Source organism: Periophthalmus magnuspinnatus, chromosome 15, assembly GCF_009829125.3.
Source record: "Periophthalmus magnuspinnatus isolate fPerMag1 chromosome 15, fPerMag1.2.pri, whole genome shotgun sequence".
Classification (NCBI taxonomy): domain Eukaryota; kingdom Metazoa; phylum Chordata; class Actinopteri; order Gobiiformes; family Gobiidae; genus Periophthalmus; species Periophthalmus magnuspinnatus.
The window spans coordinates 15134819-15150698 of NC_047140.1; the positions used below are offsets into that span (position 1 = coordinate 15134819).

At 35.8% G+C, this 15880-nt stretch overlaps 1 protein-coding gene across 1 annotated transcript; it reads right to left on the reverse strand.

Annotated features, from left to right (window-relative positions):
* Nucleotides 1-2537: 2537 nt before the first annotated feature.
* Nucleotides 2538-15572, reverse strand: LOC117382964 (mucin-13-like). The gene is made up of 13 exons (XM_055227303.1): nt 15549-15572; nt 15329-15442; nt 15020-15121; nt 6241-6342; nt 5869-5970; nt 5537-5644; nt 5067-5162; nt 4969-4987; nt 4560-4579; nt 3997-4043; nt 3845-3911; nt 3115-3158; nt 2538-2759 (listed from the first exon to the last, which is right to left on the reverse strand). Exons 2-13 carry the CDS (start codon nt 15435-15437, stop codon nt 2655-2657), a joined length of 921 nt encoding a protein of 306 aa, XP_055083278.1. The 5' UTR covers nt 15438-15442; nt 15549-15572; the 3' UTR covers nt 2538-2654.
* Between the last annotated feature and the right edge of the window lie 308 nt (nt 15573-15880).

Below are 15880 nucleotides of genomic sequence, written 5' to 3' on the forward strand. Positions count from 1 at the left end.
ACCAATTTGAAGATACTGCTGGTGGTCAAGGTTACTATTGTCTAAACACAGGCTCTCTGGATTCAAATAAAATATTATAGCAGTTAATATCTCATGACAGCTATAGGAGCACGGTGGCAGTAGATAGCACTCTCGCCTCATGGCAAAAAAGCTTCGGGTTCCATCTCGGGGTCGCCCGGGCCTTTCTGTGCGGAGTTTGCATATTTCCCTCATCAAACAAAAAAATCCACCATAGGTCAAATCTTCCAGTTAAGGTAGTTCTGACCAAGACTAACTCAAGACCTGGAAATGGGTCCCCGGGACAGTACTGCACGTGACAGACTGCAAGATAGTACAATAACCAACAGTATACTGTGTGCTAGTTCTGTTCATGTTCTCACTGTTACCTCAACTGACAGTTTGATGTAGTGGGTCTATGGTCTTCACAGGGTCTAATGGAGCAGTGATCACATGGGATTTAGTGTGACTTAAGCGGAATACAAATATATTTAATTTGCAAACTGCTTTATCTTAATGCAAACATTTAACATAATGTGACTGTAAATGCTTTTATAAAAGTGTTACCAAGGGGGACTGCTTTAGAGTCACTTCCTGTTTCATCTTGTGGGTTTCTGGTCTTCACTAGAGGCAAGTTTATTTATAGAGCACAATTCATACACGAATGTGACTGAAAGTGCTTTAAAGAATAAGAAAGACATTAAAATCACAATACAACAAATCAAAACATAAATAATCATAGTAAATTAACAGAATAAACAGAATAAAACCTTTCAGTCATATGCACAGATAAACAGAACCGTTTGGTGACTGGATTTAAACATTGCCAGAGCTGTGACTGAGGTGCTTTGGTGTGAAATACAAAAGGAATAAAAATGTTCCTAATTTACAAGCAGTTTTATCGTAAACAATGTGACAGAATTTTCTTTTTTTTGTTTGTTTTTTTTTTTAAATTAAAAAAATCTTACCAGGAAGGACAGTGTCAGTCAGTGTCACTTTCCTATTTCATGTGGGTCTGTGGACTTCACTATCTGGGTCTAATGGCACTTGTGGAGTTAAAAATAAAATATATATGGCAAGCTCCGACAAGTCTAATTCTGTGATTTTTATAGAACATATTTGTTACAGTGAAGTAAAGCCAGTACAAATGTTGTAACCTACTTTGTGACATGGGTTTTGTCACTATGGTCAGATGAAACATGTAGTCCCTGTTCTACAACACAGTAACACTGGACTTTAACTTGACGACTCTGGTTCATCATCAGCAGATCAGAGCCTCTCACAGACTGGACACATTTGGAGTTTTGCCAGTTTTGTCCATCTGTCGTGTAAAAAATAGCATTGAGACACAGAGAGGTCACGGAGGTCAACAGACTGTAGTCAAAGTGGGAGGAGTCAGTAATCAGAAATATTTCAGGCTGGTCACAGGTTTATAATGAATAATAAATAGCTCTCACTTAAAGAAAACATAATGATCTTTCTGGTATATAGCTCTGACATACGTAGATTACATATTTTCATTTTGTTTACTTCATAATATTGAACTGAAACAATCCCCTTCTGTGGCTCCATTGTCTTCTGAGGCCTGCCTGTGCTGAACCATGCAGATAGAGAGCAGCAGCACAGTAGCAAGAACATGTATCACAGATAAAAAACAAATAAATAAATAAAAATACATTTAAAAAGTGAAAAATTTGAAGAACTAAATAAGCATAGATGGGTGTGTATGGGGGGTAGGGGACAATAGGAAAAGGGGAATGCAAACTCAGCATAAAGTGTAAAGTATAAAGACTGATCTGAATATTTCTGTATATTGTTGAGCACAGTTGAATACTTTGCCCACTGACACCAACCACATGTATCTTATATTTATCACCCATGTTTGGATTTACATTGCACCATTCATACACTTTGCACTCAGTGGTATAGTCACAGCTGTGGCAGAAGCAGGGCTGTCAGTGAATTAAGCACATAGCAGATTCAAACATAACTTAAGTAGAGAGTTGTCTTGCCCAAGGACACATGACCATTATGCACTGGTCAGAACTTTGATCGGAGCACCAACCTTCAGGTTCCTACCTAACTAGATATTGTGTTTCAGGCCAATCTGATAATTTTTCCAATGCAGAGCAGATACTCAGCCGTGACTTTACTGTAAGAGCACAAAAAACGACAGCACAACCTGAAACTTTCATACACAGACCTCACATCTCAACCACTGTCTCACACCAAACCCAATTCCTGTTCTTTCAAAAACGAAGACATGTTTCACTTATATGAAGTTACAATACAAAATGCATTTTGTCTCACACTTTTAAATACAAAAATGCAAAATAAATGTATATATATATATATATATATATATATATATATATATATATATATATATATATATATATATATAAAACATGTCAGTTACTGTAAAAAAAAAAAAAAAAAAAAAAAGCAAAAACAAACAACCAAAAAGCAGATTGAGCCTGATATGAGTCTCTCATTTGTGTTGCCAGTATCACTGCAGTATTGTAGCACCTTTTTAAAATGTAAGATCTGATTTTTCCACTGCTCTGACAAGCTTTGGTAAGGTTTCATAGAGAGCGTTCATGAAATTGACAAGACTTTAAACAGCATTAGTCTTTCCTCTTGATAACAGAGCTCCATCAGTGCTGAGTACAGAGCACATTCACAGAGTCGTAGAGAATGTTCTGCACTGATCCTGAGCTGGGTTCATTCTGGATAGTGTCGTACAGGTGATATGTGTCACTCTGAAGCAGAAAACAACACAGCATTACATTTTTGTGACTACTTAAAGATGCAGTATGTAACTTTTTTTTGTTTGGTGTCCGCCACATACTTGTCTCCATGGAGAGGATATTGCTATACCTAAAATGCACCACAGTATGGCATTACACATATTTATCTTGCATTTATTACATTGCAGGTGTTGCTCAAAAATACCACATAACAACATTCTAATTATGAGCAGATGGCATCTTCTCATAATTAGAATGCCATGCTGTGGAACATTCCAGGCAAAGTAATAACATCTCCATGGCGCTAAGAGGGTCCTCTAGAAGTGACATAGTGCAACTTTAACTTTAAATGTCCAAAACTCCTCACCTCATTCACACTGTTGCTTTGGTTTCCCATGACTTCTGCAAAATCTGTCAAAAGATATAACATTTGAGTCACTTAATTGCTATAACAAAGCATCAAACTTCAGCCATCAGCCATGTTGGATTTTCTAACGCAGAACCAGCCTGGGGTTCTAAAACGTTACATCCTGAGGTGTTCCCATGTAAATTTATGAGCCGTAAATCGGAAAATCAACAACTGGAAAGCAGCATTAAAACCCACTGATATACTACAGATGAGTTCGACATGGCAGCAGTCATCTTATGAGTGGAACGTGTGCAAATTTCAGATAGAAAATAATGTAAAACAGGGCCAGGAAATTCACTGATTGAAGTTTTAAAATTTACATATAACAGTGTATTTGTGATCCTAATAATGCAGAGTCTCTGTCAGGACATTTTCTCTCTGAATTATAGAAATGAATGTTTCATATTTTATGCAAATTAATAGTGTGTTAATAGACCATATGGACACAGTCATTGATAATTATTCAGTTTACTTCACACCTACTACTATAAAAGAATGTATTACCTAAAATGAGATAAAGTATAAATGCAAAAAGGTCAAATTATCATCATATTAAAGGGAACATTTTAGTGAAAAGTCCAGCTCTGTATTAGTTTTTCTTTTGTTCTTCACTCTCTGGACAATCTCTCAAGCTCCTTATTTATATTTCATTGATAAAAGCCACAGAAATGCAGTTTTTGAAACACACCTGTGGAGCAGTGGGCGCTGGGCACTGAGGTGATCAAACTGTAGAAATTATCATCGTCTTCAACCAGCTTCAAGAAAAAAGTAAACAAATAAATGAGCAAAGATAAACTGAAAAATTTTACTTAGATTAGGAAACATAAGAAATATACATACCATGTGAGCTCTGGGTTTGACTGGCCTGCTCTGTGTGTTGACATACTCTAAAACAGACAATGCACACATGGAAATATATTATTCAACTCTTATTGATCATTCACAGCTGATGTCATCAATATTCCCTGTGGGTGTGAAGCTAACTGGAGGCTCTATTCTGTCTGAAGCTCTGTTACTCAAGGTAGACTTTAATCTAAGCTTTGTTTGAACACAATCTGACCAGAAAGAGCTGGAGTTAGAACTACAACAGGTGATCTGAGTAGTTCTGTGAAGTTCTTCTCAAGTAAAATTAGTCACAAGCGAGCTAGCATTAGTCACTCTCACCTTTTTGTTTAAAGTCACACATCTAAATAGGACCACGCACACTCATACTGATCACAGGCTTCTGAAAATATGTTGACTCCATTTTGTATTTTTTCTTGACCTTTCAGACAATCTTAAAACTGATCAGTGCTTGCTAATGTTTGTATTGTGTCAGCTGAACATTCCGCTACGGACATACATGTAGATCACCCCCGGTGTGATGTCACTGCATGTATCAATATTAACATTTGCGTACATACCAATGGCCATGGATCGGGAACTGAAAATGAAACAAAAATAATTTAGCTCCAGCAAAGTAATGACATCAATACAAAATGACAGGTTTTATGATTAAACATTTCCTCAACGTTTCTTCACAAATGGAAACTGATGTGAAACTAATAAATATTCACCACAGGCACTATTTCAGCAAACCAAGGCATAATTAGAAAACCATGAAATCCTCTCACATGCTCTTTAAAAGCATTTCATAATTTTACATAACGCTGTAGTTTAAACTAAAAGCTAAAAAAAACTAAATCACTTTTCAAATTTTATCAATATCAAAAGTGGCATATTTTAAACATGAATCAATGAAGCACAATTTTATCACTGGTTCAAATACGTTTTTATGTATTTTTAATAGTAAATGTCATACAAACATCTTACCTTTTGTTGTTGTAATTAGCTTGAAAAGGAAAAAATACATTCAATTCAGATTTATTTATTTATTTATTTATTTATTTACTAACTGTAATCTTTCTTACCAGTTCTCCATTTTATGCAGAAAAAAGTTGAAACCAAAATCACACAGCTCCCCAAAACTCCAAATACTGCACCCAGTATGACCCACTTTGGGTTTTCTGAAATAATACAAACAATGTATTAATGTTTGAGCAGGTTTTTTTTGTACAATGTAACTTTTTGGAGGTGAAACAAATTTTCTGAAAGATATATTTAACTGCAGGAGGAATAAAAAATGTTTCCTATAATCCAAGAAACATTTATTTTAAGTTAAGCGGAGATAAGTTCCTCTAAATGCACTTCAGAAACATTAACTAAAACATGTTTGTGTAATCCCTCAGTCATCCAGGTCTGATCCATAGTAAAAGAAAGAAAAAATATAGAATCTGTCAATTGCACAAAAAGTTCACTCCTACAACTTTTTGCCCTGTTGACTTTTACTGTTAATAAACAGGAATTATTAATTGTGATGATTTTAAAAAAAAACTGTTACCAGGGAGGATGGCGTCAGATTCATTTCCTGTCTGTTGTGGGTTTGTGGTCGTCTCTGTCGCCGATGGAGCTATGGTCACATGGGACACTGTTGTCACTGTTGTTGTAACTGCAAGACAAATTATATTTTTTATATTTGTTGCAAAACAGTTAAAATATAAACAGGTACAAATACAAATACAAATACAGGGTAATCCTGCACAAAAGGTTCACTCCTACAACTTTTTGTCCACTTGACAGATTTGATATTATTCTTTTTTTTTAAATATTAATGAAAATAATATTTTTTAAAAAGGAATTATTAATTGTCATCATTTTTATAAAAACTGTTACCATGGAGGATGGCATCAGAATCCCTTCCTGTCTGTTGTGGGTTTGTGGTCGTCTCTGTGGTTGATGGAGCTATGGTCACATGGGACACTGTTGTTATGGTAACTGCAAGAGAAATAATATTTTTTTATATTTTTCGCAAAACAGTTAAAATATAAACAGGTACAAATGCAAATATCGGTTTAGTTTTACAGGGTAATCCAACAAACACTGCCCAAAAAGTTCACTCCTACCACTTTTTGTCCACTTGACAGATTTTATACTGTTCTTTCTTTTACTATTAATATATATATATATATATATATATATATATATATATATATATATATATATATATATATATATATTTGTGATAATTTTTATAAAAACTGTTACCAGGGAGGATGGCGTCAGAATCACTTCCTGTCTTTTGTGGGTTTGTGGTCGTTGCTGTGGCTGATGGAGCTATGGTCACATGGGATGCTGTCGTTACGGTAACTGCAAGAGAAATTACCTGGGTTCACGCTGTTTCAGAATCAGAATCAGAATCAGAAGACTTTTATTGCCATAGTCTGTGAACACAGTTCACAAACTAGGAACTTGATACGGTGAAAAAGTGCAACATAAACACACTGAATAAATACAAATACAAATAAGAGCATGCACAAAGTTAAAAAGATATGCTTAAAAAATCAAATGAAATACTTAAAGGGAAAAAATATGTACAATAGCAGCATCAGAACAACAGTGCAAAGTGGCTTATTAAAGTGACCGGTGTTATAAAGTGTCCAGTTTAGTGCAGATATTATAGAGTGTATTTAGAGTTATATTTAGATATTATAGAGTTCAAATACTATTCAAAAAACAACATATAGCTAAACACATATCGACATACAGACTTACCTGCAGCTCTTTACCCCTCCACCCTCCATCAACGTCCAACATATGCACACACAATCTACACTGACCATTCAAATAACATTCACATACATCTAACATATTGTGAATGTAAAGGCTTTTATGAAACTGTTACCAGGGACGAGGGTCCAGTGGTCAGTGTCACTTCCTGCTTCATGTTGTGGGTCTGTGGTCTTCACTGGGTCTAATGGAGCTGAGGTCACAGTGAGCTGGGCTGGATAATATTTACTCATAAAAACTGAAAAAAAATCCAGCTGTTTAGAGAAAATACAACATTGGTCTACCACTTTACAATCATTATCTGAAGCTCACCAGTCAAGTCGTACTGTTCACTGCGAGGAGAGATCGGTCCATTTCCTAAAGTGTAGTCACAGCTCACTGTTTTTCTCTGATGTTTATGGAAATTTGTGATAAAATTTGTCTCAGAAACTAAAAACTGGCAAAACACTTCTTTCTCCTTCTGTCTTTTCTTGGTTGATTTGGTCGTAGAATATGGCTGTGTGGATTCTCCAAAATACAGGTGACATTTGGGGACAGCTGAAGATAGAGGCAGAGAGCAGCCAATAATAACCCCGTGATCATCAGAGGCGAAGAGTGATCTTTGGTTTTGTGCCTGAAATAAAAGCACACTTAAAGCATTGGTATCACTTGTGCTGCTACTAATCTTATCAACGTGAATAATGAATAAAATGGGTTGTGTTCATGTGACATTCTAACATAATATAATCTCTATAGTTTAAACTGAGCAGGAGACAGGTCAGAATTTGATTGGTGAATTTGATGTTGATGTCAGATTGCAAATGTTTTGACCTGGTTTATAGTTTAGGAGAATAAATGTTACAAGAAATGTACAGGAGTTAATGTTAAGGATGTTAAGGAGATTTAAATTAATATATAAAAATAAAAAAAAAATAAAAACATTGTAACAAAATAAATCAGGTTTACCTTCAGCTGTGACTCCGAAAATCATATCTGTTGGGAGTAAAATGCATGAAAATCAAAGCTCAAATCATAAAGCCACTAGAGGAAACACATTGACTTTATCTGAATGTCCTGTTCTCTCCTTAATTATACCTGACACTACATCTGCACATGGCACTGAGTATTTGACCATGTACCACTGTTCAATTCAATATTGTAAAGTCAAAATCACAATAGCAGTTGCTTCTTAGGACTTAAGAAGATTCACAAACAACAAGCAAATGGAAAACTGTTCCAGAGCTCAGACTCAGACTCTTCATTGTTTTTACAGGTCTTGGTGACCTGGACAATCAACAGGGATTTTTTTTATTTTAACCAGTGACTCTAGCAGACAAACATTCACTTTGTCTTTGTAATACATTTTCCCATCTAAAAAAAGCTGTCTGAGTAATGTCCACTTCCTTTTTTCTGAAAGGAGACACACACACCTTAAATGTTTCACTTTAAAACTTTTAGTTTTTTAACAGAATCTAACTTTTATAAAATAACGTAAAAAAAAACAACAACAAACAAACAACTAAAGGTGCACTGTGTAACTTGTCTGAGAAAAGGCACGCCACCTGCTTGTCTCTATGGAGATGCTATCGCCTTGTATAGAATGTTCCACAGTATGGCATTCAACTTATGTACTTTCCAAGAAGACAAATAGTGATGCAGTGACAGACCACATCTGTGGAGAGGTGACCCCCCTTAATTAATTAAATGCTTGATTGACAACTGGTGGACCCAAGTTATGCAGTGCACCTGTAACCGTAACATTCAACGATTAATTTTTTATTCTGTGCTGTTACACCATGTTACCTGAGCAATCACCTGACAACCATTTTATTAAAAGGGGCCAAAACATGTCAAAATTACACACTAGTTATAATTAGACTAATTCAACTAAATGACAAGACCCTTATTTTTTTTAAATGAATGTTCCTGCATTTTGGGTGGAATTTTCTGTCCAAAATTCTTTTCAACTTTTTTATTCCTAAACTGCAACTTCACTGATGTAAAACTATCCCATCAAACCAAATCATATGCACTTTAAATAAAAGTCGTGTCATTTATGGGCTAATAATGAACAAACAGTGCAACTCACTAATGCAGCCGAGGAGAAGCAGCGGCGCGGCCATGACAGACCGCTCACCGTCAGAGGAGTGAGACAATGAAACATAATGTTTTTTTAACGGAAGTGAAGGAGAGGAAACCACACCACACAGACATGTCAGAACTGTGCATGCAACAGGTTTTCATGTTTTTGGAGGGATAGCATCTGACGTAAATATTCCAGTGACAGTTTGTGAAGAAAAAAAAAAAAAGCTAAGAAGAAAAGAAGAAGAAGTCCTAGCTTTCTAAAATGGAATACCTCTACCTGTGTGATCAACATCAAAATTCCATCCAAGGCAAGTTTATTTGTACAGCTCAATTTGCACACAAAGTAAGTCAAAGTGCTTTACAGAATAAAATAGACATTAGCATCACAATAAAACAAATCTAAACATAATTAATCACAAATAATCATAAAATTAATATTGAAACAGAAGAGTGCAGAATAAAAAAACCTTTCAGTCGTATGCACAGCTAAACAACTGTTTTGAGTCTGGATTTAAACATTGTCACAGCAGAGGCCTGTTCACATCTTCAGGAAGACTTTTCCAGGTTTTAGTCGCATAAAACTGAAACGCTGTTTCTCCATGTTTAGTCCTGACTCTGGGCAGGTGGTTAATGTGGCACTAATATGTGGGAGATGTACCATAGTATAACCTACTGACAAATGCATGGATAAGACTCTCTAAGTTTGGCTTTGACAGTATACCTTTGATTTTTGCAATGTTTTACATGGTAAAAACCTGTATATGATTGATTTAAGTTTGAGTCCATTACTACCTCTAGATTTCTATCCTAATTTGAAGGTTTGAGAGAGAGAGACTGGAGGTGACTGCTGACACTTTCTCTATGTTTTTGTGAAAACCTAATGTAATAAACTGTTTTCCATCACATGTAACTGGAAAAAGAGAGCAGTAATTAAGACTGAGATTAACACAATATTACTGTATATTTTACAGTAATATTTCTTACGCAGTATTCTTGTACAGCAGAAGCTCAGTGTGAACAGGAGGCTAATCGCTAACACAGTACGCAGTAACATCTTCAGCACTGCCCACGCCAGAGTCCATGATGGAGACAAAACTTCAAGTACAACAAGTTAGCTCAAGTTAGCTGGGGTCACATGGGGCTTTGGATAGAGTTTACTCAGAAAATCTGCAATTTAAAAACATATTTTTAAGATCACTCAAAAAATGTAACCATTATCATTTAATCGATTTTTCATTTTTACTAGTTTCAGAATTTTGTCAAATTCCTCAAATGAGACGATACACTTGCAAAACTGTTATTGAAGATTTTCTTCCAAATTGAAGTCCTTAGATATGGCCGCTTTGATTCACCGAAATACATATATACACATATATGCTTGATTTGTCTGTAATTAATGATCATATCTTGATTTACGGACGCAATAACCAAGTAAAACCACAAGGATCACGTTGAGTGGGCTAATACAAACATTTTAAGACCAAAATGATGAGCCTGACAGCAGCAGTTACAGAGAGAGGAGCGACAGTGTATGTAAGTGAATTGGAGTCAATGGAGCTGGGAGTGTGCCCATGATCACTTGCTATTTGGAATGGCGAGCAGGTTAGCTATGTCCATTTATATGTACAGTCTATGGTCGAGCCCAGACATGCAGGGAAATATTTGTGACGAGTTTGGACAGTATACGAGCTGACTGTATTTCTTTGGCCCAGGTCTAATCATTCTGTCTAAACGTTCTGTTTGTAAACAGCTTGCAGACAGCTGCGTGGCCCTACCCTGTATCAGTAAGCACAGACTGGGACTCAACAGTGTAAAGGGCCCATGCGCAAAGTGGAACCCGCCAGCTCTTTGGCCGTCACGTTTCACCAGCAACACGGCTTCTCCAAATGACCTATGCACTCTGTGAGCACTGCTAGGACCTTAAACCCGCCGCAGAACCACAACTCCTCACAGAGCCCGGTACATGCATGCTCCCACTCACCACGAGTCCTGTTCTATCCAATGTCCTGGGTCCTGACTAGTGATCTTTGAGCTGCCCCAATGGAAGACCAATAAAATGAACAAAGTAACTCACAGTTACATGGTCTGGAAATGTGTTCACCTTTAATCATGATGATATTTTTTTACTGAGTGAAGACAGAGATTTTCAGGTAAAAACATCTTACAGAGACTTTTGTGGGCGTGTCACGTTTCACAGTGGCCAAAAGCTCATGAATGGTCAGAATGTGCAGACATTTTAGCCTATAGCTCATCCAAAATGAAAAACTGTGGGCCAAAGACAGTGTAATATGACACTGTTGTTTTCAGTGGTGATCAGTGTCCACAGTCAGGTGAGGAGGAGCGAGATCTGCCTGATACTATAGTTTTTAACAGTAGCAACTGCAGCTCAGAAGAAAAAACAAAAAAAGAAAAAAAATATATAATAAAATTGAAAACTAAAAATAAAACTGCACAATTTTCAAATATGTGTTATATCAAATTATGAGTTTACCTCCGGATTTGGTCTAAAGACAAAACCTGTTGGACAAATTGTTCTGCTTAAATTTAGTAATAATTTTAATCTGGCAACAATAATCATTAATGTTACAGCTACACACAATAATGTTCACGTATTTTTTCATGTTTAATGGGAAAAAAATGTCCGCTGTTCATGATGCGTGCCTGAAATACTGTTTAAATATGACTGAACATATAGCAAATTCCTGCATTATCAGCCCCTGGACAAAAAAAAAAAAAAAATTAAGAAAGAAAAAAGTGAATAATTAACGTAAATAAATTAATGTTTACACTACTGCATTGAAGATCTTTATTGTAATCTTTTACCATTATATATTTCTTTAAAAAGTCATGAATTTTTCATATTTTATTCATAAACTAGTTGTACTCACTTAAACAGATGAAGAATACGAGACACACACACACTTTTTAGTCTGCTCTGTATCACAGGCAACTCACCTCATCGCACGAAAAACAGAAACCACACGACTTTAAAATACAAACATACAACGTAAAAGGAGGTCTATATTAGAATGCTATAAATGCACTGTGGGTTTGACAGCGCACGTGATGACTTAAATAAAGGCTCTAATGCTGAAATAAAAATAGTTAGCGCTCTCGCCTCACAGCAAGGCGTCTGTGAGAGGGTTAAATTAGTTGTTGTGGGACTTTACGCTGTCTCAAGATGAAAAATTAGATTTGCAAGTACTACTGCACAATCCAAGCAAGATCATAATTTGAAAAGTCACAATTATTTTAAAAGTTTCAGTTATTTAGCTGTAGAATGTCCTGTTCAAACAACTAAATATTTATTTTATTTTTATTTTTTTAAGGAAATCATCAATCTTCTAATCATGCACTTTGCGCCACTACAAACATATTTTAATATGCATGGGATTCTTCTGAAGACAAGCAGATGAGGAAAGATAAGTAAATTAATCTGAAATGTATTAAAGATGTGGTAGGACAAAGTGACGGGGAATACACCAAAGAAACAAACTGCAGCTTTTATATACAATACATAATCCAATGTAACATGTATACACATATATTGATAAACAGAATCAGAAGTTTTAAAATGCTAAATAAAACATAAGAGTACTAATAATGGCAGCTAAAGAGTACTGTGGGTGTTATGTTTTGGACAATATAAATCAAGCAAGTGGAGTTACATGTTAGAACAATTGCCTCTTTGCACAACAGTACGTGGCTAGTTCTGGTCAGAGGGACAGTCGGCACAGCAATTTCCTCTGTAATGTAAACATATGAGGTTTTTGCCGAGACGCGTTAAAATCAATAAATCCTGACAGATCAGGCAGTGGACAGAGAGCTGCAGGTGGATGTGACTGACAACATGTAAACACTTTACACATGCGGGGAAATCCAGATGACACTTTTGTATTTGCAAAGGTCTGTGTCTGTTAGTCGGCGCTATTGCTAATGCTAATTTTGGAGCCATCCATTTTCTTCCACTTATCCAGGACTGGGACAGGGGCAGCAGTCTAAGTGGGAACTGCCATATTTCCCTCATGATAATTTTAGTGCCTAATAAAAATTTCAACATCACAGACAGAAGTAATTTACACCCACAAATAATTGGGAAGTCTTTACTCAAAATGTGATTTTGTCGTCACTGGAGTGCAAGTGTTAAACATGTTTTCAGTGACATCCACCTGCAGCCACTGCCTGATCTGTCAGGATTTATTGATTTTAGCGAGACTCTGCAAAAGCCTCATTGTTATTACATTATAGCAGAAGAATCCCTTTGACAGGAACTATCTGCGTTGTGCACAGAACCTATTAAGGTCATATGTACAGGGTTTTAGGATGTAGAGTCAAAGCCTGGCTTTTAAAAATCCAATTGTCTTAAGTGGTCAGTCATCTGCAGACAGCTGTACTTGACATTCCTCATTGTCCTGGAGTAGATTTCACCAGGAATAGAAGCATAGGGGTGATATGGATCGGCCTAAACAAAAAAAAGAAAAAGAAAAGAAAAGACGCAAAAATCAATGTTAGTCTTTAATGGGGTGTATGGGGAAGAGTTAAAAGGTAAAGTATATTCACGGGGAGATCTTGAACCACGTTTTGAATATCTTAATGATATTTCAGGGTTTACAATTTAAAGGTCCTGACACCTGATTTCAAACAATAAACAAAGAACATGTTTCAGGTTTAACTATTAGCCCCACCCACTTTGACACTTCTCCCCATTCTCCTTGATAGAAAAAAAAAATCATACAACTCCCTCATGTTTCTCATCCACCAAACTGGATAAAATAAGGGACATCACACCTGTTGCTTAAGAGGGAGTATTATGAAAACTTTTTTTTTTTTTTGCTTTCTATCATGTTGTAACATTGTTCCTTATGTGTTATGTGTAAGCAGTTAATAACCATACTAAAATACACCCTATTTAATGGTTCTCATCCAATAAAATGCTTTTTAAAAATTCATAGGTAACTTCAGTCAGTCTCATATATCAAACAGGAATTTGAAATAAAGTTTCCTTGCCTCATCATCAACTTCCATGTGGGGTTGGTTTGCAGTCACAGACCCTGCTGAAAAAGAAAGGTTACTAAGTCCAGTAATAAAACAAATACACATATGCACATAAATGGAAACAGGACTCCCTAAACCAGTAAGCAATGGGCCTCATGCATGAATGTGCATAATTTCCATTTTAAAAAGCCACTCCTTCATTACTGTTAATTATTAATGTAAGAGTGCTCCTGATGGTTCTTAGTTCTTTTTCCAGAAGAATATTTTTAGTTAAGAACCTATTTTATAAAAGCAAAAGCAGATGTTTGTAAGAGGCCTAAGTACACTTTGTTTGTAACAACACTTTATGCATCAGGCCCATTGTTGTTTCCCATCAATTTCTCACCATTTCTTTGTTTTGTGCAGAAAAAAGCCATCACCAGCATGACACAGCCCACAATCGTCCCACAGGTAGTCAGTATTATCATCAGCCTCTTAATCAGGTTTTCTACTGATACAATATCAAAATTACTCTTTCAGAAACATACATCATGCTATACATTTGCAGTGTGAATAAATTATTATATACATTATACATTATAAAGCAGAAAGACAAAAGTCACTGATCTCACATTAAACCCTTCCCTAAGTTACACAGTGTACCTTTAATACAAACAGTATAGTACTATATGCAGGTCCATTAACTCACTTTGCACAGTGACAGAACTCATTTTGCTTGGCGAAGAAGTTGAATTAGTAGATTCCTCCTTCACAACATAAAAACAGTGGACCTGAACTTCAGTTGGAGGACTTTGGTCGCCCACAAGCAGATCAGATCCTCTCAGAGTTTGGACACAGTTGGTGGTGTGCAGAGATTTTCCACTCACAGTGTAGAAATGACAAAGAGAAGCAGAAATATAAGATGGAGGCCGACAGCTGAGAGTAATAGTGTCTGTCTCTGTGATCACAGAGGGCTCCAAGGTTAAAGTGGGAGGAGCCAGATCTGTAAAAAGAACATAAAATATGCACATTTTGAATTTATGCTTACTTATTGAGTAGTGTGTTTCTATTTCAAGTAAAGCTGGGGAAACTCAAGTAAAGCTGGGGAAACTAAAATAATAATAATAATAATAATAATAATAATAATAATAATAATAATAATAATAATAATAATAATAATAATAATAATAATAATAATAATAATAATAAAAACTGTTACCAGGGAAAACGGCGTCAGAATCACTTCCTGTCTGTTGTGGGTTTGTGGTCGTTGCTGTGGCTGATGGAGCTATGGTCACATGAGACGCTGTTGTTACGGTAACTGCAAGAGAAATTATCTGGGTTCACGCTGTTCAAATACTAACATACCGCTAAACACATGAGCACATACAGACTTACCTGCAGCTCTTTACCCCTCCACCCTCCATCAACGTCCAACATATGCACACACAATCTACACTGACCATTCAAATAACATTCACATACATCTAACATATTGTGAATGTAAAAGCTTTTATAAAACTGTTACCAGGGACGACATCAGTGTCACTTCCTGCTTCATGTTGTGGGTCTGTGGTCTTCACTGGGTCTAATGGAGCTGAGGTCACATTGAGCTGGGCTGGATAATATTTACTCATAAAAACTGGATAATATTTACTCATAAAAACTGAAAAAAAAAAAAAAAAAATCCAGCTGTTTAGAGAAAATACAACATTGGTCTACCACTTTACAATCATTATGAGGCTCACCAGTCAAGTCGTACTGTTCACTGCGAGGAGTTTTTTTTTTTTTTTGTCACTAACTTGACAAAAAAAAAAAAAAGTAAGACACTACTGCATTGAAAATCTTTATTGTAATCTTTTACCATTATATATTTCTTTAAAAAGTCATACATTTTTCATATTTTATTCATAAACTAGTTGTACTTACTTAAACAGATGAAGAATACGAGACACACACACACTTTTTAGTCTGCTCTGTATCACAGGCAACTCACCTCATCGCACGTAAAACAGAAACCACACGACTTTAAAATACAAACATACAACGTAAAAGGAGGTCTATATTAGAACGCTGTAAA

Bases quoted from the DNA above. Each gene is read 5' to 3' on its own strand.
- LOC117382964 (XM_055227303.1), bottom strand. From the start codon at position 15,437: ATGAGTAAATATTATCCAGCCCAGCTCAATGTGACCTCAGCTCCATTA. The intron at 15,122-15,328 runs GTAACAGTTTTA...TTTCTCTTGCAG, and splicing joins TGACACTGATGTCGTCCCTG to TTACCGTAACAACAGCGTCT. The intron at 3,159-3,844 runs GTGTGTTTCAAA...ATCTTTTGACAG, and splicing joins CAGCGCCCACTGCTCCACAG to ATTTTGCAGAAGTCATGGGA.